This window comes from Notechis scutatus, chromosome Z (assembly GCF_049901735.1).
Source record: "Notechis scutatus isolate UNSWTSFEM ecotype Mainland chromosome Z, rNotScu1.2, whole genome shotgun sequence".
NCBI classification, from domain to species: Eukaryota; Metazoa; Chordata; class Lepidosauria; order Squamata; family Elapidae; genus Notechis; species Notechis scutatus.
Genome location: NC_142025.1, coordinates 35231905 through 35254816, shown reverse-complemented (window position 1 = coordinate 35254816; position 22912 = coordinate 35231905). Strand labels below are relative to the sequence as shown.

The following is a 22912-nucleotide window of genomic DNA, read 5'->3' as shown; positions in this document are numbered from 1 at the left end:
AACAGAAAATTTGTTAATTTGGGATTTTAATATTAGGCCATTGGGGGATATAGACCTGTCCTTTGTAATTTGACTCAAACCACATTCTGAATATTTCAGGCATTTTTGTGATTCAAATCTGTCTCCAAAATTTCAGGTGACACTAGATCGATGCCAACATCCATAGCCTCTCTATCCTTGACATTTCTAAAATCAGTGAGGCCTATGTCTCATGGTAACCCACCCTGCCAATTAATCAACCACAGATCACCATAAACTACTAGAGTATCGCAAAGACTTTGCAGGGAATTCTACTACACAAGGTACAGTAAAAGCCTAATTGATAGCACCTGGACTGCATTGCGCACGCGCTACGCTGAAAACTACAAATCCCGGCATAGATTGTGTACCTTTACACAACCACTCACAAGCATTTTTTTAAAATAATCTAAAACGCAGCCTTGAATTCGGACGGCAGAGTATAGCACTTTCTCCTTATTTTTGTATTCCATGAGTAACCTAAATTGGCACGAGGGAAGATACGGATCCTTCTCGACCAATATATTAGAAGGTTCGAGACCTTTGGTTAAAAAAAAAAAAAAAGTGAACCGATTCCGGCGGCGCAGAAGTTGGTTCGCGCCTTCTTTCAGGTTCCTATTTCATTCGTTCTCGGCTTCGCAGAAGCATGTCAATCAGCTACAAATTCGCTGGGAGATAGGGGCGGGCTGAGAACCCCACCCCCTCTGCGTCGCCCCACCCTTAATCCCGCCTCCGCTTTTCGCTATGGGGAGAGCGAGGCCGAGAGAGAAGGGGGGAAAACAAGCCCTTTCGCCTGGTTCCTTACTCCTCGCGCGTGCTGGGTGCGCCACCCTTCCCTCAGACTAGCCGTTTGTGGTCTCCGCGGCCATTAGGCCCTTGCTACAAGTTGACCCGCTTTCAAGCCAGGATCCGACTCCCGCGCCGCTCCAGACTAACGCCGCCCTCGCTCCTCCCCTCGCCGCTCTCCCCCGCCCCCTTCTCCTTCAGGCCGGCTGCCGCTTGCTTCGCTTGGCTCCTCGGTGGGGATCAGCCGAGGCGTCCCCCGGCCCCGCCCTCCTCCTCCTCCTCCGCTCCCTCCCCCCACGCTTCGTCTGGCTTTAAGTTGTCAATCAGGAGCCTAGGCTGAGATAGGCGACGGCAGCGGGCGGAGAGACGGGCAGCTACGCCACAGCCCAGCGGCGGCCATTCGTGGAAAAATAGGCCGACCTGCTCCTCCCAGCTCCGGCAGCGACCGGCCTTCTCTCGCCGCTACCCCCAGCACCCCGCCCTCCGTCCCTCCCCTCCCTCCTCGAGCCGCGCCTCAGCGGGCGTTAATGCGGGATGAGCGGTACGTAGCCCCCTCCTTCCCTCCCACTCTGCTGCCTTCCCGCGCCATCTCACCCGGCCGCCTCGTTCGTCCCGAGCCCTTTTCTCTTCCCTCCCACTGCCCTCCCTCCTTTTCTCTCTCCCATTCCTTCTTTCTTTCCTAGCCCTCTTCCTGTGTACATCCATCCATCCCTCCTTCGCTTCTGTTTCCTCCCATTTTCCCCTCCCCTGCACCTCCCTCCTCCTGCCCCTAAAGCATCCTGGGCCACTCAGTAGCCGTGGATGCTTTAGGGGCAGGAGGAGGGGGAGGGTTGTGGGTGGTTTTTTCCCCCCTCTGCCTTACAGTCTCCGATAGCAGAAACCAATCAAAACTCCCCTTTCTGGGCGTTCATCGCCAGCCCCTGTAGGCCGGGTTTAAAACCACGTTTCTTAAGTCTCCCTGTTTTCCACTAGAGAAGTGGACAGTGTCTTTCAACTAGCAAAAGCATGGAGGACCCAGGGGTCAGTGAGAACGTTCTGATTATTTTCTGTGCCCAAATAGACGTAAAGGATGGTGCTTAATAAATTTTGTATCCCCCCCCCCACTTTTTTTTTTTTTTGAAGATCAAAAGAAGGAAGAAACTATGCCTTCTGAGGGAGAAAAATCTCCTGAGGCTGAGAACAACAATAAGAAGAACAAAATTGGAGCTTCTCAGGTAAAATGTCTAAAAAAATGGAGGAAAACAAGAGGGAGGGAGGGAGGGAGCAAGCAAACATTACTTACATGTATTTCCAGATGGGAAATATATTTATCAAAATTTACTTTAGAGGTTCTTGAAAGGCTCAGTAGAAGAAGAAATAGTTAGCTGTGGGTAATTTCCTATTTCTATAACTTTATGGTTAGATAACCATTGATATGTATAATGCTGTTACTGCTATTTTATAGTTTAGGTTCTAATACACATAATATTTTTGTTAGGATTCTCAGCCCTCCCCTCTGGCTCTGTTGGCAGCAACTTGCAGTAAAATAGGAACTCCTGGTGAGAATCAATCAACTGGACAACAGATTATTATAGATCCAGGTCAGGGTTTGGTTCAGCTTCAGAGCCAACCACAGCAGTTAGAATTAGTGACAACTCAACTTGCTGGAAATGCTTGGCAACTTGTTGCAGCTCCTCCTGCTTCAAAAGAAAACAACAACCAGCAAATATCTTCTGTTGTTTCAACTGCAGGTACCTCCAATAGCAACAATGGAAATGTATCCCCCTCAAAAACTAAACCAAGCAATTTTTCTGGAGTAACTCCAGGACAATTTCAGGTTATCCAAGTTCAGAATTCAGGTGGTAGCATTCAATACCAAGTGATTCCACAAATTCAGACAACAGAAGGTCAACAAATTCAGATAAATCCTGCTAATGCCACAGCTCTGCAAGATATACAGAGTCAGATTCAGCTTATTCCTGCAGGGAATAATCAAGCTATTATCACAACTACAAATAGGACAGCTTCTGGGAATATTATTGCTCAGAATTTGGCAAATCAAACAGTGCCTATTCAGATTAGGCCTGGTGTTTCTATTCCATTGCAGCTACCTATTGCTGGTACTCAAGCTCAAGTTGTAACTTCATTGCCTATAAATATTGGGGGAGTGACTCTAGCATTACCTGTAATAAATGTTGCAGCAGGTACTAGTTCTGGACAAGTTGTCCAATCCACTGATAGTGGACTGTCCAATGGAAACCAACTATTGTCCACACCTGTTGCAACAACTTCTGTTAGTGCTATGCCTGAATCTTCTACTTCCACATGCACAACTACAGCCTCCACATCATTAACAAGCACTGAAACATTAGTTGCTCCTGGAGAAACAGGCCAGTATGCAAGCACAGCAAACAGTTCTGAAACTAATACTGAAGAAACTCAAACTACCACGTCTGAAACAGAGGCACAAAGTTCTAGTCAGCTTCAATCCAATGGATTGCAAAATATGCAGGATCAGTCAAATTCACTGCAACAGGTTCAAATAGTAGGCCAACCTATTCTCCAGCAGATCCAGATCCAACAGCCTCAGCAGCAGATCATTCAAGCAATTTCTCCACAGTCTTTCCAGCTTCAGTCAGGACAAACTATTCAAGCTATTCAGCAACAGTCATTGCAAAATGTTCAGCTGCAAGCAATGAATCCAACACAAGTACTCATAAGAGCACCAACTTTAACCCCATCAGGACAAATCAGCTGGCAGACAGTTCAAGTCCAAAATCTTCAAAGTCTTTCAAATCTCCAAGTTCAAAATGCTGGGCTACCCCAGCAATTAACTATTACCCCTGTATCTTCAAGTGGTGGTACAATTGCTCAGATAGCACCAGTAGCTGTTGCTGGTACACCAATAACACTTAATGCTGCTCAGATTGCTTCAGTGCCTAATCTTCAAACAGTAAGTGTAGCCAACTTGGGTGCTGCAGGTGTTCAAGTACAAGGAGTGCCAGTCACTATTACAAGTGTTGCAGGTAAGTCCTTATTCTTTTGCAGGCATTACAGTGCAGGTAGTCCTCAACTCACAACAGTTCTTTTAGTGATTGTTCAAAATTACAATGGCACTGAAAAAGTGACTTTCACACTTATTACCTTTGTAGCATCCCCATGATCATGTGATCAAAATACAGATACTTGACAACTGACTCATGACTGTTGCTGTGTCCCAAGGTCATTTTGTGACCTGACAAGCCAAGTTAATGGGGAAGCCAGATTCACTTAACAACTGTGTTACTAACTTATCAAATGCAGTGATTCACTTAACTATGGCAAGAAAGGTCATAACATGGGCAAAACTCACTTAACAAATGTTTCACTTAACAGAAATTTTGGGTTCAGTTGTGATCGTAAGTCAAGGACTACCTGTACAGTGTGAAATATATTTGTCTCTTTATGTAATAGTATGTAAGGATTAGAAAATAGTACCACTAAACAATATTACCTGAGCATTTACCAAGTTTTTTTTTTTAATTTCATGCTGAATTAGAGGAGTCTTTTCTCAAGAGCTCCAATATAGTTTTGGAAATAGCTGCCATGGAAAATCTAGAAATTCATAGTAACTACACTGAGATTTTGGGGAGGAAGTGTTCTGGTATGTAATTAAACTGGACGCTTATTTTTCTATCCTGGCTTAGTCAATTTTCATCTTTTTGCCTTTTATAATATGAGTGATTCTTATGTTTTTTCATGATTTTAATTGTTATAAATAGTAACTTAATTTGCAACTATTGATTAAAGCATCTGCATTAGATAAATATATAGTTCTATATTTTTCAATACAAATTGTACGTAATGATTTAATAATTTTTTTATTCTGTTCAGGAGCCTGGGATTCATTTATGCAAACTGATTACTAATTTGCTACTTCAAGAAAACTAGAGAACCTTTCTAAATCTGCAGAATAGCAACATAAAATATTTTGGAAAATGCATAAACATACAGACAAATCTTTGTCAAGATTTATATATAGCATAGTTTGCAAAAATTGGACTCTAAATTATTTTTCAGTTTTAAAATATTTGTTATTTCTAATGAATAGTTCTTCCTGGAAAAACAATCCTGCTTATGAATGAAAGATTAATTAAATAAGCGTTTGGAATTGAGATAGTAATACTATAAATAGTATGAAAGTCAGGCACCATTTGTTAATTAAGAAAGTGATCTACAAAGTATGGAAGACATGCATTTTATTTACCTTTATTGTAGGTACAGGTAATAGATAGGCATTTATATAAAACATTGTCTCTTGGTAAGAAAAATATTTGATTTAAGTTGAGTTTTTTAAGAGAATCAGATGAAATTCTAAAGGAATTCATATATAAGAATTATTCTGTCTTTTATTCTCTTGTATATGCAGTGATTAAAAATGTTATTACTTAATGTAAGTTATTGTTTACGTTTTTAAAAAACCCACTAAACCAAAATATGGTTATAATTACTGTGAGGAAAAAATAGTGGAAGAAAAACTTACATAATTTCAAACACAGGTTACATTTGAACTCTTACATTTTAACAATGCATACATTCATTCACTTTTTACATAAATGAGATAACCTTTTAGGCCTACAGTAAATTTTGATCTAGTAAATAGTTTTGAATTTATATAAAGGGAATAATATGACTAGAATCCTCATCTATTTTTACTCTTTTTCCTTCTGGTAGGGAGATAATTTTGGATTGAAATGCAAAACAAAAAAAAATTAATGTCTGTATTAAATGTACCTATTCTTGTTTTATAAGAATGTGACTATAACCATGATTTTGTTCCTGCCTTGCCTCATTCCACAATTATTACTAAACATCTTTCAGAACTGTGTTTCCAATCAGTATATTGGTGAGATGTCTTACCAATACAACCAGTCATCAGACATAGATCCTGAAATTAATATGGCTCTCATTCTTAAATTGTTCAGGACCTATTAACGACCTTACTGTTCTCCCAGTCCTTGTGGGTATAAGCTACCCAGATTGAATGAATGTCTTAATGTTTTTCATGCACGGTTTGAGTTAATCCTTTCTGGAGCCTTTATCTGTCATAATTGTACATAACAATGGTAAGTAAAAGCATCAGTGTTTTTTTAGTATATGAAGTTAGCACAAGTTGAATAAAATATATCTTTTAAAAACTATGTTAATGAACTTCAATAAAATACATTTAACTGTGGAATTACAATATGGATAATAAACTGTGTATTCTCTCCTGGCATAAAATCTGCTCTCAAACATAATATAGGTCTAAAACAATGTGTGTAAAGTGAATACAACAGAACTTTGAAGTTTTGTTCATAAATGATAATAAAAAGATACATAGTTTGGCTTGGGCATTATAGGCCTTTAATGATAGTATATTGTTTTTGTCTTTCTAATGTTTAATGACAGTGTTGTGCTGCATTACTTTTTAAATTTTGAATGTTATATTTGAAGTTGTTCAAAGAAGAGATGAGCAAAGAAGAGTATTTTTTATTTATTGAGAAGGTATGAATCTTTTATAATGCAGGATTCATAAAAATAGCTGGAGAATATAATTTAATAGATAAATATTAGATAGCTATATGCATTTATAATTCAGGCCCTGATTTACAGAAGTTTTTTTTTAAAAGATTATGGTTGTATATCTTTTAGTATAGATTTCCCAACCTGAGAAACCTAAAGATGTAAAATAGAGAAATGTTTAATTAACAAGTATAACAATAACAACATTAAGATGATGCAGTTTATGAAGCTAGGTCTTTAAATATGTGCTTGGCTACTCTGTCTGATTACTATAAATTTGCTGGTTTTAAATTCTTTAAACAAAGACCAGGTCCGCATTTTCCTACAGTTCCATTAACTGACTAAACAAGAAGTACATATAGCCTTCAATAATAAAAGCATTCTATCAAATTACTTATAAACTATTTTTTTTTAAAAAAAACAAGTTCATATGAATAAAGAATCGGATTTCTCAGGCAATTCCAATAAACCCAGTAACACAAGTCTTTTTTTTTTTAAAAAAAGTGTTATTTTAAATTGATAGGAGTACATTTTTCACTGTTCATCTACTTAAAAAAAGAAGTGCAACAATGAAAAGGCTTTCTTGAAGTTTTTAAAATTGGTATTAAATCTGATATTTAGCAGCAGTCTGAAATTGTAATCTCATCCCATAGCCAATCATTTACTAGTCTCAATATTTTCTGTGTGTAAACAAATTACTTCATTTCTTAATGTGCTTTGGTGTTTATTGCCTATGCTGATTTGGAATAAATATAAAACAAAGTTCTCTATGAAATTGTCCCTTTGGGTGTCACCACAGGAAGACTTTTTTTGAAAGGAAATGGTGGCAGATTTCAATGCAACGTAGTTTTAAGAAAACTAATTGTGTCATTGAGTGGTGACTCAACTCAATTGGAGGAAATTCTGAATTCTTTTAAGAAATTGGAAATTATTGGAAACTGAAAAGGATTAATATTCATCTTTGTTCAATATAATCATAGGTTGGAGCACTCTGTTTTCCAACTTTTATTCTATTTAAGTATATTGATAGTGCTTCCTATTTCATAAACTACTCTATGCAAGTACTCTTTTGATTTATGATCAGAATTGAGCCTCAATTTTGTTGTTTCTAAACAAGACAGTTGTTAAGTGAGTTTTACCCCATTTTATGTCTGTCTTGCCATGATTGTTAAGTGAATCACTGAGGTTCTTAAATTAGGAACATGGTTGTTAATATTTGGTTTTCCCATTGATTTCACTTGTCAGAAGGTCACAAAAGTTGATCACATGACTCCAGGACACTACAACCATCATAAATATATGGCAGTTGCCAAACATCCACAGTTGCTCACATTACCATGGGGATGCTGCAATGATCATAAGTGTGAAAAATAGCCATAAGTCACTTATTTCAGTACCATTGTAACTTTTGGACAGTCACTAAATGAATGATTCGAGAGCTAACTATCTAATTTTTGTTTCTTTTCCCATATATAATATTTGAAGTGTGAAACTTCATGGAAAAGAATTGTTCCTGTGAACAAGGTTTAGGTTTAAACCATGTTCCCAGTCTACTAAAATATATAATAGCAATATATGTCGTTATTCCATATTATGTTTCCAACTTTCCAAATACTGTTCACATATATTAGACCAACATTACAAAATCCAGATTGAGAAAGGCTGATCTGTAACAAAGTGACATCATATTTTAAGGGACGCTTATTCCATTTATATTAAACCACATTGAGATATATTGACAGAAATATAGTTAAATTAAGCACACTAATATTGTATGTCTAATAAAAGCTTTCTTTGTAAAACAATTCTGAATGCTGATTTTGGAGATGTAAAAAAAGTTTTGAATAGGGGAAAAATAGAGTAAAATGGACTAGAAAGATATTTTATCTTTTATTGTGGCAAATGGATTTTTAATTAGGGGTATAATTTAGAAAGAAATGCAGTATGATACAATTAAGCTCATTACTTTTAAAAACGAACTATGCAAGTACAGTTGAAGGCCCTTGTATCAATTGGTGTTAAGAAAAGTTGTGAAATAGGATAACTAGGTAATCAATTTTATTAGTGAAATTAAAGAATGTTTATAAATATATGTATACTTTATTACAGTTTTTATTTTAATATTGAGCATGAGATTGAAATTTATTTTCAGCCTGAAGGTTGAACCAGCTATTATCCATGATGTTAGGCAACAGAGATGTCATATATCTCTCTGTCCTACATATATCTTTCAGTCTTAACTTCTTTTGCTGATACATAGAGATGGTTACATTATTGGTGCTGGAGTATAGAACAGCAGACTGCTTTAGTTAGTCGTATTCTGTATCATGGCGTTCTTAATCCACTGAGTTATATTTGTGCTATAGCTCAGAGAAGAAACTACTTAATGTTTTTAGATATTGAACAATTTTGTTTAGTGACAGCTGGATGTACTATTTCTAAGGAATATATTATAGCTTTCTTAGTTCCATTTTCCTGGTTAAAATCTATTCATGCATTATGAAAGTATAATTAGAATTGTTTTGTAAAGAAATTCTTTCAAACTAATTTGAAGTATTACATCCATTTATTTAGTGTTATGTTATACTCACATTTTTGTCCCATTTTACCATGCAATCTTTGACATATTTGTCTTCCAGGTGGATCTTAGTTGACATTTTATATACTTACAGTCAGGAGGTCATCTCCAGAACACAAATTGAATCAGATTCAGATTTAACTCCTCCAAAAGCAAAACAGTTTTATCAAGTTTAAATATTTCAAAATATAATTAAGCCAATCACAAACAAATCCTTCACTTAGTAGTTTCTTAAGCCCTTCTTCTTTAAATCATCTATTTACATTCCTATAGCATCTCTTTTCTATGTAGCACTTCATAAGGTGATAGCCAAAGTGCACTTTGCAGCAATCTTCTTTTATATTTCCACCATACATGACCAATCGATTGCCTAGATATTCTTAAAACCAGAGTTAACTATTAGTTTGTCATACCACAAGTAAGCATGCCATTCAAATCTCAAATCAGAACCTTTACAGTTTAACAACCTTGAGTTTTACAAACTATCAATCTTTTAACTGTACCAAAGAATAAACATAATACAATCTTAAGATATGGCAAACTCAGACCACCACCTCTTTAGCATCCTGTAAAAGCTTATATTTAATTCTTGGTTTTTTATTTTCCAAATAAATTTAGATATATCTTTCTGCCACTGTTTAAAAGAGGAATATTTAATCAATATTGATATATCCTGAATAGAAATCTAGGTCAGGGATGTCAAACTCGATTCCAATGTGGGCTGCATCAGGGTTGTGTTTGACCTTGAGGGGCGGGGTGGGTGTGGCCAGCTCAACATCACTTGTAACGGGGATGCCTGTGGTGGCCCAAGCTCTGGTTTCAGCAGCAATGGCCTCCTGTAACCCTTTGCCAGTAAAAACAGCTCAGGAGAGCTGCCCGCCGCCCTTCTAAGCTCTGTTTTTGCTAGCAGAGACACCATGGGCCGGTCCTTTACTGTTTCCAGGGTGGCCCCGCCGGCCAGATGTAAGCACTTCCTGGGCCAGCTCCAGCTCCCGGGCCTTGAGTTTGACACCCTTGGTCTAGGTAGTACATTCATTTTAATTACTGAAATTCTTCTCATCTATGACAAATCTAGTTTTTCCCATCTTTTTAAATATGACTTTATCTCCTGCCATATTTTAACATAATTATTTGTATATCTTAGAATTTTCATCAGTAAGAATCGCTTCCAAATACTCTACCTTTTTCACAACTTTAAAACCAGCTTTAAATTCTCATTTCTTCTAGTCTTCACATTCATATTCTTGGTCACTATTATCATCTTTAGTTTATTTTTAAGTCAACCATTTCACAAATATTTTAATCTTTAGTGCTCTCTATCAGATTTTGCAAAATCAAAAAGCACAAAGTTTTACTTATGCATTTTAATTTGTAATAGTTTTGCTCTTATCTGTTGATTTTTTTCCCTTGATTTTCTTGTTTTTGTTCTTTCAAGTCAGTGTTGGCTCCTTTCGGTTTGTGAGAAAGTTGCTGCAGTTTTCTTGGCAAGATTTTGGAAGCAGTTTGCTGTTGCGTGCTTCCTAGGACTGAGAGTTGAGGCCTTTTTGGAAACTGAAACAGTATTTGTTGTGTGATCAAGAAGGAGACAGCAAGGAGCCTGGGCATGGCTTAACTCAACTGTTCTGTATTAAAGCTGCTTCGTGCTCTGAAACTGAAAGTACTCTCCTCTGCTTGTGTTTTGCATTTAGAACAGATTTCTTTTCAAGTGGGGAGGGGGAGTAGAACTCCTTAGCATCAGAGCATATTAATAACAATATACAAAATACTAATTCTCTGATGTTCTTTTCGAAAAATCCTTTCTTAGTGAGCACTTAGAAGCAAAGAGGAACATACTTGCCAAATTTCAAGTTTGTAGACCTTATGGTTCTGGAGATTCTGTGATGATGCGTGAGTGGTCTTTTGCTTTTAAATATATAGATATACACTGTATATATATTTTTCATACTCAGTTTTATCTATTTCTTAAATATGTGGTTAATGTTACACTTTCATTGTATTAACATTGATTTAAAAGATTTTTTAATGTTGATTGTCCATTAAGACAAATGCATTAAAAATGAAACTAAGGTTTTTAGTGCAGTCAGTAGGATAGTCACTTTATTATATGAGTCCGTTCTCTTGTCAGTAAAGTTGAAAAAATACAGTTGCTCTACATGAATCAATGTAAGTAGATTTGAATTATAGAACTTACAGATACAAATCAATTTAACATGCAATACATTTATTTTTATTCGGTCTAGATTGTTATTAATATATTGATAGCTTCTATTCCATAAAATGGGATTAAGAAAATAAAAGAAATTGGTTATCTTGCCCACCCAAAAGCTCTAATATATTATGTTTATACTTAAAGGACAGGGTAGCTATGGGGTAGCTGCAGGTGCATATCAGGCTCCAATGTATTTCCCCAATATATTCTATGAAATCTCACTCTGGAACTTCAGAATGTTTCTATGTGTCTTTTATTTATATGAGTTTATCTCTGAATATACTGATGGCATTAATTACCAAGAATACTCTGTGTGTGTGTGTGTGTGTGTGTGTGTGTATTTTCATGGAATTGGATATTTATAGGAAGATTCTTTGTGGTCTTTGTCACACATATGGGTTACAAGTAATGTATATTTTTTGAATCTTCAAAGTTGAGGTCGATTTTTGAAATGGTGGCTTGAAAGTGCCTGTTGTGCTCACTTTACCCCAGGCTGTTTGCTACTTGGAGAAGATTTCCCTTTTTAGATCAATAAGAGTATTGAAATTGGTGTGTGTGTGTGTGTGTGTGTAATGGTTGATGTGGAAGGCAGGATAGGGCAATGTATTTTAGTGATGCCATATAATAGGAAATATGGGAAGCAAAGAGAGACATGGGGAACAAGAACTTGGTATTTATCGTATTTTCTGTTCCATAAGACATACTTTTTCCCCAAAAAAGTGGGTGGAAATGTCTGTGCCGGTTCTTTGTTGAATATCAACAGGGCCGCAGCGGCTGTGTTGAATCCCGTCTCTTCTGTCTTTGTCATTGCCCGCCTTTTCTGTCTCTTTTCCACAGTGCAGGAGTAAATAGGCAGAGCTGGCACATGAGAGAAAACCTATCTGTGGTCCTCTCAGGCACTGCCTGATTTTTTTTTTCCTCCTCTAAACCTAGGTGCATCGTATAATCAGGTGCATCTTATAGTGCGAAAAATACAATAATACTGGTCTCATGTTCTGCTCCCTCACACTCACCTCATATACCTGGTCAGCATATCTGTGCGAAGTCTAGTTTTAGATTGCTACTTTTAAATAACTGATTGGTCTGTAATAAGGCTTGCCTTATTGCTTCTTGCATAGAATACTGAACCTGGCTGAGCCTGGAGGGAGGTATGCTCTCTCAGAAATATTTGCAGCAGGTTATCAAATATGGTACCAGACTAGACTAAAGAATTGAGTAGTAGGTATGGCTGTTGTCATCAAAGATCCTCTGGCAGCTGCTGGGAGTATGGCTCCACAAGTGTCAAGTTATGAGACACTTTTTCTTACGTTGACCTTCAGGCATCAGATGGGATGCTTCTACTATACCAGCCTCCCTGCATTGTAGCTTCCAATCCAGGCTCCTGGACTACTACCTCAGGGCTGGCAGTAGAATAACCCAGGCTTTAGTTGTTGTTGTTTTTTGGGGGGGGCTTCAATCTGCCATCCCTGGAAGTAGCCCAGGATTTCGTGGAAGCCTATTCTAGATCATCCAGGGTCCAAGTAGGAATAGTGCTCACACACCCAATCTGGTGTTCTTTTCAGAACAGTCCCTATGTAATCTAGAATTGATGGGCATATTTTTGTTTCCTTGTCATGATCAGCTCATAATCTGGTGACTATGGATGTCTCTAAGCCTATACATCCTTGTAGAGAGACAGGATCTTTTAAATTGATCTGCTCCTGGCAGTTAATCAACCCAAGTGCATTTCAAAAGGAACTGGGGTTATGACTGCAGATCTGCATAGTTCACCAAAACTCCTTGTTGCCACTTGGAATAGGAAGGTGACTGAGAATCCAAATAGGATAGTGCCCATGCAATCTCTCCCAACCCGCAGATTTCTTCATTCCCCCCTTGGTATATAAAGCCATTGAGAGGGATTAAATGGATGAAGAGATGTCTAGAGCGCCATTGGCAGAAGACAAGGGATAAACTCAATCAAACATGGATAATAGCTGCTATTAAAATCTATCTCATGGCGATTCGGGCAGCAAATTACTTCTTCACACTAATTGTGTTTACGTGTAATTGGCCAGCAGCCTTCTTTAAGGTGAACCATCTCCTCCTAGCGAAGGAGGAGACAGAAGCCTACCTAAGGAGAAATGCTGAGGAATTTGCTGATTTTTCTGGAAGACAAAATTGTTCAGATTCATTCCCAATTGCTGGTCTGGTGGAGGAACCCAGGGCAAGTTCTTGCCCAGTTATCTAGGAATGGTTTGACCCTGTTGTTTCTGAGGAAGTAAACAGATTCTAAAGAATGAGTACAATCACCTGTATTTTAGGTTTATGCACATCTTGTCTTACGAAAGCTTCCAGGAAGGTGACATGGGGATGGATTCTAGCAGTGATTAATGCTTCTCTGTGGGAAAAGTTGGTGCCCCGGCATTTTAAGGAGATTATGGTCTGCCCTTTTTTTAAGAAGCCATCACTAGACTTCGCCATATTTTATAATTTTCAACCTATTTCCAAACTTCTTTTTCAGGGGAAGATGCTTGTGTGTTAGCTCCAGAAGTTCCTGGATGAAATGCATTATCTAAACCAAAGGTGTCAAACTCAATTTCATTGAGGGACGCATCAGGGTTGTGTTTGACCTTGGTAGCCAGGGTGGATGTGGCCAGCTCAACATCACTCATGTCAGGAGGGGGCACCTGTGGTGGCCAAGTGCTAAGGCAGGACTTCCCTCAGACCCTCTCTCCCTCATAATCTTCCTTTCTTTTCTTTTTCCCTTTCCTCTTCATTCTCCTTTCTTCTTCCTTCCCTTCTTTTCTTATTTTTCCTTCCTTGCTCTTTTCCCATCTTTCCTTCTTTTTCTTTGTTTTTCTCCTTTCCCCTTTTATGTTTCTTCTTAGATGCTCAAATGCAAAAGAGGAAACATTTCTCCTTTTGTTTTGAGTTTATTTTGTTAGCTCTCTGCATATGGCCCTCTGGGCCCCATTTTCGGGGGCCCTCTGTATTTTTTTAAAAGAACAAAGGAAAGAAGAGGATTCACTGGCTTTTGACTAAGGAAAAAAAGGCAGTAAGATCCAAAACCTGCTTAAATAGCCTGTTTAAAGCTCACCGTTGAGCATTGGATCTGCCTAGTGATCTATTATGTATACTTCGTATTTGGGGCATTATATTTATTTCCTTTCATCCTTGGAATAATTATGAATAAGACTTTTGAGAACTATTCTAATTATTTTACCAATTCATTCCAATCTGATTTTTTAATTTATTTTTATAACAGTTCTTTTATGTGATTAGGCTTGTATATAATAATGTCCCCAAAATAAAATAGATCAGATCCTTCATCTCTGAAGAAATACCGTATTTGCCGGCGTATAAGACGACTCTTTTGCCCTGAAAAAGATGCCTCCAATTGGGGGGGTCGTCTTATATGCCGGGTCGTCTTATACGCCGGCAAATAGTAATTGGGAAGCACTGCGGCTGAGGCACTTTTGCGCACCGTGGAAGCGAATCCCGTGAAGCCGAAAGGAGCAGCCAGCCTTCTCCCAGCTCCCAAGGAAGCGAGGCTCGCACCGCCCGAGCTCCGCTGAGGTATCCGGCTGGGGCTGTCAGGAGTTGTTACCGCTGGCGCGGCGCGCGGCTCCAGTCCCGCGTTGCCTCGGGAAGGAAAGGCAAAACCAGGAGCCGCTGCTGCCATTGCAAAGCGCCGCCTGGCTCTTCCTTTTGCCTTTCCTTCCCGAGGCAACGCTGGACTGGAGCGCGCCAGCGGTAACAACTCCTGACAGCCCCAGCCGGATACCTCAGCGGAGCCCGGGCGGTGCGAGCCTCGTTCCTTGGGAGCTGGGAGAAGGCTGGCTGCTCCTTTCAGCTTCACGGGATTCGTTTCCACGGTAGACAAAAGTGCCTCAAAAAAAAAAGTGCAAAAGTGGAAGGCGTGCGGAAGAGGGCGAGTATATAACAAACTATATTTTGAGTGGAAATGTTGGGGGTCGTCTTATACGCCGGGTCGTCTTATACGCCGGCATATACGGTACTTATATTTTATTTTCTAATATGAGGATAAGGTACCTTTTATGAATTAGGATGGGATTATTAAAACTGAAAATAAAAAAGGCAATCAAATGTAATTAATGGAACATGAACATATCCTGGAAGATTGGTAGTGATTAGGGAAAAGACTTTAAAAAACCCAAACAGCTAAACTAGATTTGCTTTTATTTTCTTGTCTAACTACTATCCATTCCTCATCCTCACTTCCATTTTTTCCTTCCTTCCAATGAAGCTAATCTTTTCTCCTCATCTCATGTCATCCTTGATTTTTCCCTTTTTATTTTATGCTGAAATAACTATGTACTTCTTAGTGTTCCGCTTACGGTATGAATGTGTAAGATCTTTGGCCAAATGAAGCTAGTCTCTTCCCTTACCCTGATTACTGACTTCATTAAGTCAGTGTCTTCTGATCAGTTCGTCCTGATGCAGATTTTTTTTTATAAATATGCTTTAAAGAAAAAGATGAATACTGTAACTTTTTCATCATTTTCATATATCACTTTTTTCTATTTAAAGTGCTTTTCTTCCTATTGTCTCTTGGTATTTTATTGCTTCTGCAAGTCCTTTTGAGTTTTATGCGTACCTTTGAAACTGAGCATTGATTTCAGTATCTTAGCTTCTCATTCAAGAAGCTTAATTGTTGGATATGTTGGGAAGAGGATGATAAGCAAAATGCTTTCTTCTTCCTAAGAAAAAAACAGTCTACTTGCCTTTTAGGAAAAAGGACCTTTGAGACAACTATGACCTGGGTGGTTGAGAATCTCCACAGACATTTTTCCAGTGATTTTACAATGTAGTGTGGAAATTACTGCAGCCATGATAGCAACCTCAGATGAGAAATTCAGCAATTCTGTCACTCCATAGTTACTGTATATTTATAGTTATCAGAAAGTATGTTTCAGTATTAATAACATATTTAATTTAAAAAATTGGGGTTTAATACAATTGAGATATGCATACAAGAAGTAATGTTTTTATATACTTGTAGAACTGATTTTTATGTAGTAAACAAGATACAACAATATGTTATGCTCTCACTGTATTAAATAAGAAATTTAAAAAAAATGTACTTTCCAGGTCAACAACAAGGACAGGATGGAGGAATGAAAGTACAACAAGCAACAATAGCTCCTGTAACTGTAGCAGTTGGAGGTATAGCTAATGCAGCAATGGGTGCAGTTAGTCCTGATCAAATAACTCAAGTGCAGCTGCAACAAGCTCAGCAAGCATCTGATCAAGACATGCAACCTGGCAAAAGATTAAGAAGAGTTGCTTGTTCATGTCCTAATTGTAGAGAAGGGGATGGAAGGTATTTGCCATAATTACTATTAAATATCAAATGTCTTGGGATCAAAACATTTATTCTGCTTACATATTTCTGTTACATCTTTAATGACATGTTTATTAACATAGCCCTTATTTGAAATTGTTCTGACTTTAACTAATAGTGATTTGTATTTGATAGAAGCAGCAATGAACCAGGAAAAAAGAAACAACATATCTGCCATATTGAAGGCTGTGGAAAAGTATATGGGAAAACATCTCATCTTCGGGCACATCTTCGCTGGCATACAGGGGAAAGGCCATTTGTGTGCAATTGGATCTTCTGTGGGAAAAGATTTACAAGAAGTGATGAATTGCAGAGACATAGACGAACCCATACAGGTGAGTGAACAGTTTAAATAAATATTAAAAAAATAAAATTTGTTTACATTTTAATATTCTGACATTTAAACTTATATAACATTTGAATATGTTTCCTTCAGTCAGAACTTGCTGATTAATACTTCAGAGTTCTTACTGAGCTTATTTTTTTAGATTATTGGAAATGAAAGCTCAATTATTATTTAAAAATAATTGGGATACACTTTTGAGCAGTATCTCAATATGTGTTACTATTTATTTTTGCATTTACTGAATAATCAATTTCTCAGTTCTCTATCCCCGAAGTAAAGTGAGTATTTTTGGGATCAATCCCTTTATGTTACTTGGTGAATTTATTTTCAGTTTGTATTTGAAAAAATTATAATTAGCTGATAATAGTACAGTGTAACTTGCTGTGTGTAGTAACTATTCAGATTTTCTTCTTTTTAAGCTTAATGTTCCTTTCCATGTTGATTTTTACAATACATAATTTCAAATTCAATTCTTAAGATACAGGGGGATATTGTATGAAGAATACTCTTTAACTAGATGTACATGATGTAAATTGGAAGCTAACTGAAAACATACATACCTTAACAATTAAAAAGATCACACTGAATCATGATTGCTTAGTAATTACATTTCTGTTTTAGAAGATAATCAAAACATAGCGGTGAACTAACTGAAATAATATTGTAGAAAACCAGTATTTTAGAACAAACTTCAGTTAGACTCAAGATCTTATTTCAGGATTGAATTGTCTATGATGAGTATTCTATCCTAAGGAATAAAAATATAATTGTTTGATTTCTTGATAACCTTTAACAATAATTGTAATTGCTTTTAGCGCTGTTGACTGATCATCCTTGTGAGAGAGGAAAAAGATGGTTGCACTCCTATTTGATGGTTGGTCGCAGAGTAAATCTTTCTGGCTTCTGGTAGTTGTATTGCATTGGAAATCCCTATCTTATTTCTGATAACCCTCAGATTATTTCTTAGGCAATTGGAAGAATAATGTCATCAGCATCCTCCTGAAATGCAGCTTAGTTTGTAAGACTTATCTGAATCAGGGCAGTAAAAGCTCAGTATAAAATCTAGTTAGCATAAATAAATGCTGGTAACAAAGAATTTCTGTGCCTGGCAGTTCTAGATATAGAATATAGATAATTTCCTGTTCTGGATATTGAACCTTCCAGACATATAAGAATGGAGTGGGAGATGCTCGTAGAATAAACATTTTACTGGAAGCCCAAGTTGCTCTGATGGCAAAGAGTATATTTTATGACACTAGGAACTGTGGTGGCACAGTTCTTAGAATGCAGTATTGAATGCAGCCTCTAGTTTGACCGTAACCAGCTCAAGGATGAATCAGCCTTCCGTCCTTCCAAGGTCAGTAAAATGAGGACCCAGATTGTTGGGGGCAATATGCTGAAATTTGTAAACCACTTAGAAAGTGCTATGAAACAGTATATAAGTCTTTATTGCTATTGCTATTAATAATCTCATTTCTATGTTATAATTAGTCATTGAGCACTACTCATATGCACTGCAGAGATGCTATTGTTCATAAACAATGCAACAAAAATATTTTTGATACAGCGCATATAGCTAATAACATAAAATTGTACATTGAACTGGCTACTGATTATTAATAGACGACTCAGATTTGAAGAATTAACCTAGAAGTGCTTAAATGTGCTGGAACCAGGATCCCCTTGAATTGTCTTCTTTATACATCTACTTGACTATCACAATCATTATTAGAGGCTTTCATGATTATACCACAAAATTTCTGTATTGCCTAACTGTACAACAATCAGGAATAATCTTTTTGTTGTGTTAGTTGTGGGGCAAATATTTTAAATTGCTTTTACTCCAAAAAAGAAATATTCAGGGTGTTTCATTTCAGTTAAGTTCATGTAGAAGACATTTTATCTTTTGGTGTTGATACATAGGATATTCTTAATTTATGCTTGCTTAATGTTTATTGTTGTATATGACAAACACTTTAGAAACACATAAATATAGAGCTGCTTAAGATGTTTCAAATTGGTCATAACTGTAAAGAAGACGAAGAAAGGACTCAAGGAGGTATAAATATTATATTGCATATACAAGTATTTTAGTTACTTAAATTCTTCAGTTATTTAATTTCACTTTAAATATCAATACAGATATTTTACATTGAGAATCATTTGAATCGGGTGAGATTCAACCGGTGCTACTACTGGTTCGGTGAGAGTGCATCTTGCACGTGCGTGTACAGCATTTGCAAAAAAAATCAGCTGTGCCACGGATGCACAGCATTTGAAAATCCTCTTCTTTCCTGTTTTCAACCTCAGCTATGCTGCGCAAAGCAGCTGAGGTTGAAAAAACAGGAAATAAAGGACAGCCAAGAGCCCGGGTGGGTGGGTGGGCCAAACAGACGACCCAAAGGTTGTCGCAGCTAACCAGTTCGATGTCTGCTGCTCTTCGGAGCTACTGATTCTATAGAACTGGGCCAAACCGGTAGCATCCCACCCCTGATTTGAATATATGTTTTAATACAATAAGCCTTCAATTTAATAAAACTATTTGGAAGACTTCATCATCTAAACTGAAAACTAACCCTTTATCCCCATTACCGCCAGCAATCTTATCCCAGCAGCCTGTTTTCTCCAGTATGTTCTCTTCCGTCAAAAACTCTAATTGGCTCTTTAAGCAGCACTTGATTTTAACAGGTACCTATTTCTTCCATCAGATTGTTAAATTGAAGGTATACTTACAGGAAAAATTGTTAGTCATGGCACTGTACTATATTATGCTTAGATGAATTATGCCCATGATGTTAATTTGAAAATGTCTTGACAGGGGAGAAAAGATTTGAATGTCCAGAGTGTTCTAAAAGATTTATGCGAAGTGATCATCTCTCCAAGCATGTCAAAACACATCAGAACAAGAAGGGTGGAGGAACAGCCCTTGCTATCGTTACCTCAGGTGAATTGGACCCTTCAGTTACTGAGGTTCTTGGATCTCCAAGGATTGTCACAGTAGCAGCCATTTCTCAAGATTCAAATCCAGCAACTCCAAATGTTTCAGCAAACATGGAGGAATTCTGAAATAATGTTACATAGATGCCTAGAACTGCACTTAAGTTTACATACTTTTCAAGATATGAAAGTGGGCTGATAAAAGTGTATTACAGAGCAGGAAATCATGTATTCAGTCTTGATTACTATAAGTATATCAAGCTGGAAAATTAGCATAAAAAGTGTACTTTGTACAATAAGACAACGTTAAGAAAGAAAGTAGAACTAATTCATGTAGACAAATTATGGATAAAACAGATTAGGAAAATATTACTTCCACACAGTACTGATTTCTGTAGTTCTTTATCACATAAATAATTTTTAATTGGATTTATCAGATGTAAACGTTTGTTGAAACAACAAACTGTAAGAATATGCAAGAGAATTGCTGCTGATTTTTAAGTTTTCCTTTTAAAAAATCTAGTATTTTAATGGGAATTTACTTTGTCCAAAAGGCACAAAAATATGAATTACTCTAGTGAAAATGAAAACTTTTTTTCTTTGTGAGACATATATATTAAATTGGGCCATCTTTATTCGTTTGTTAAAAATCAGATGGTAGCATATGAAATGGATCTGAGGTACATCTCAGATAATTTTGGCCACTACATTATAGTAGTGTATATAATGACAATCAGAAAATACAGATTATTCTCTTTCTAGGAGAGATGAGAGATCTACAGAGCCAGTGTATTCTGTAGTAAATACTGAATTTCAGAAATATATTAACATAAAAATGTAATTAATTTCTATGTAAAAATTAAATTTGATAATATGTGTTACAAATCTTGTATCCTAATTCAGCCCATTTCACAACACAGGATCTATTCTTAAAAAGTGATTAATCTCTGTTTTGAAGCCAGTAATTTAAATATTTAAATTTTATTCAACACTTGATAATGGGAAGTAAAATGTTACAAGAATGTAGCATTTATGCACCATTTATAACATTTTTTCAATAGCAAACATTAAGGTAAAACGTACTGAATAATGTAGAATTAACCAAACTAACCAAAGAAAAAGATTAGCAACCAAAAGTATAATTGAAGTAATTATCTGTTACCTTTGCTCCTTATGAAAATATTGCCTGGGATGCAAAGAGCTAATTTTGATTTGTTCATGTTTCTGTCCAGCAAGAAAGATTTCAACCTTTTCTTCCCTTTGAAAAATATGTTGTGCCACTTTGCAGGTTGTGGTGCCCTCTGAGTTTAGTTATTTGCTACTAGACAAGGTAACATTCCCAGTGCTAGAAGGAGTGATTTTGATCTCTGTTTATGTATAGTAACTTGCCATCTTGGTGTGGTTGGTTTGTGATTTTCTAAATGCATAAAGGTAAACAAATTTGCTTATCATTTAGAATAGAATAGAATACCTTTGTTGTCAATGCATTCAAAATACAGTGAAATTTGAAAGTTACTCCAGCACAGTGCCCCAAACACAACATCACAATCACGCTACACAGTATTTAAAAAGTAAAATAATTAAAGTAATAATAATAATTAAAAACCTAGTCTAAAACCTATTTAAAACATATAAGTTAGATAGTTTAAAAATGCCACTTTATACATAGAACTAAATCACAAATGTACTGTTTGATTCAAGGCAATTATTGCCTTGGGGAAGAAACTGTTTCTCAGTCTTATTAGTCCTCATTTTAAGACACCTATAACGTCTCCCTGATGGTAACAATTTGAAATATGAATGACCAGGATGAGAATGGTCTGTGGAGATTTTTTGTGCTCTAGAGAGAAGTCTGGTCTTCGCAATCTCTTCCAAAGAAGAAAGAGAGCAACCGATGATTTTTTGTGCTGTATTTATAACTCTCTGGAGCATCATCTTATCCACTACAGAGTATCCAGCATACCACACCGTTACACAGTATGCCAAAATGCTCTTGATGGTAGAATGATAAAAAGTAACCAGCAATTTCTCACCCAGACCACTCTTTTCCAGCAGCCCCAGAAAGTGCAGGCGCTGTTGGGCCTTCTTTGCAGTGGCCATAGTGTGGACCGACCAAGTAAGGTTGTTGGAAATATGAGTTCCTAGAAATTTAAAACTATGAACCCTGTGGAGAGCCAGTGTTGAGAGCAAGAGTGGAGGAAAAATAGCTGCCAATCCTAACAGTTTGGGGTCTGTTAGTAAGAAAGTCCTTTATCCAACAGCAGATGTGAGAGGAGAGGCCCATTTCTAGCAACTTCTTAATCAGTATATCTGGAATGATGGTATTAAAAGCTGAGCTGTAATCAACAAAAAGCATCCTTACATAGCTCCCACTATGCTCCAGATGTTTCAGTGCAACGTGGAGAGCCATGGCAATAGCACCCTCTGTGGATCTGTTATTCTGATAGGTAAACTGGTATGGGTCAAGGTTTGATGGGAGGCAATCTTGTATATATTTGAAGACCAGTATCTCAAAACACTTCATAATTATGGGTGTGAGAGCTACTGATATATAGTCATTTAAAGTATCAGGAGAGGACTTTGGGGGAACTGGAATAATGGAAGTTTTGAGACAAGATGGAATGGTTAAAAATATTTGTAAACACACTTGTGAGCTGATCAGCACATGCTTTGAGTACCTTCCCAGGTACCCCATCAGGGCCAGTGGCCTTTACATTCACTGCTCTAAGCACCTGCTTCACATCTTACTCTTGTACTGTGAACAGCTGAGTATCGGTGGTTTGTAGAGGCAGTGTGTTCGAAGACTTATTCAGTTCGAACTGGGCAAAGAAGCAGTTTAATTCTTTTGCCAGTGATGCGTCCTTTTTGATCGATATGGGGTTGCTGCCCTTGTAATTAGTGATGTGTTTAATTTCCTGCGAAGCCCATCATGGATCATTATTTGTGAAGTAGTCCTCAATCTTCCCTTTGTGTCCTTTTTTGCTTCCTGGATGCCCCGCCTCAGTTCCACTCTTGCCTTGTTATACCAAACTCAGACCTGAATGCCATATCACATGTCCTGAGAAGTAATTGCACGTTCTTGTTCATCCAGGGCTTCTGGTTTGGAAAAATCTGGATGCGCTTATTCAGGGTAACTGTATCCACACCGGTCAAGATGTAAAACAGTAGTTT

The 22912-nt window shown here is 37.2% G+C and overlaps 1 protein-coding gene across 4 annotated transcripts; it reads left to right on the top strand.

The window, feature by feature from the left end:
* Positions 1-982: 982 nt before the first annotated feature.
* SP4 (Sp4 transcription factor) lies at positions 983-21457 on the top strand. Of its 4 annotated transcripts, none has more exons than XM_087947600.1 (6): positions 983-1345; positions 1927-2018; positions 2535-3809; positions 16206-16437; positions 16594-16793; positions 19623-20623. In XM_087947600.1, exons 3-6 carry the CDS (start codon positions 3086-3088, stop codon positions 19868-19870), a joined length of 1404 nt encoding a protein of 467 aa, XP_087803726.1. In that variant the 5' UTR covers positions 983-1345; positions 1927-2018; positions 2535-3085; the 3' UTR covers positions 19871-20623. The 4 variants fall into 4 exon arrangements, with proteins under 4 accessions (XP_087803726.1, XP_026533828.1, XP_087803725.1 ...); XM_026678043.2 differs by having other exon boundaries at positions 1143-1345; positions 2282-3809; positions 19623-21457; XM_087947598.1 differs by lacking the exon at positions 983-1345 and adding an exon at positions 1736-1824 and having other exon boundaries at positions 2282-3809; positions 19623-20010.
* Positions 21458-22912: the final 1455 nt, after the last annotated feature.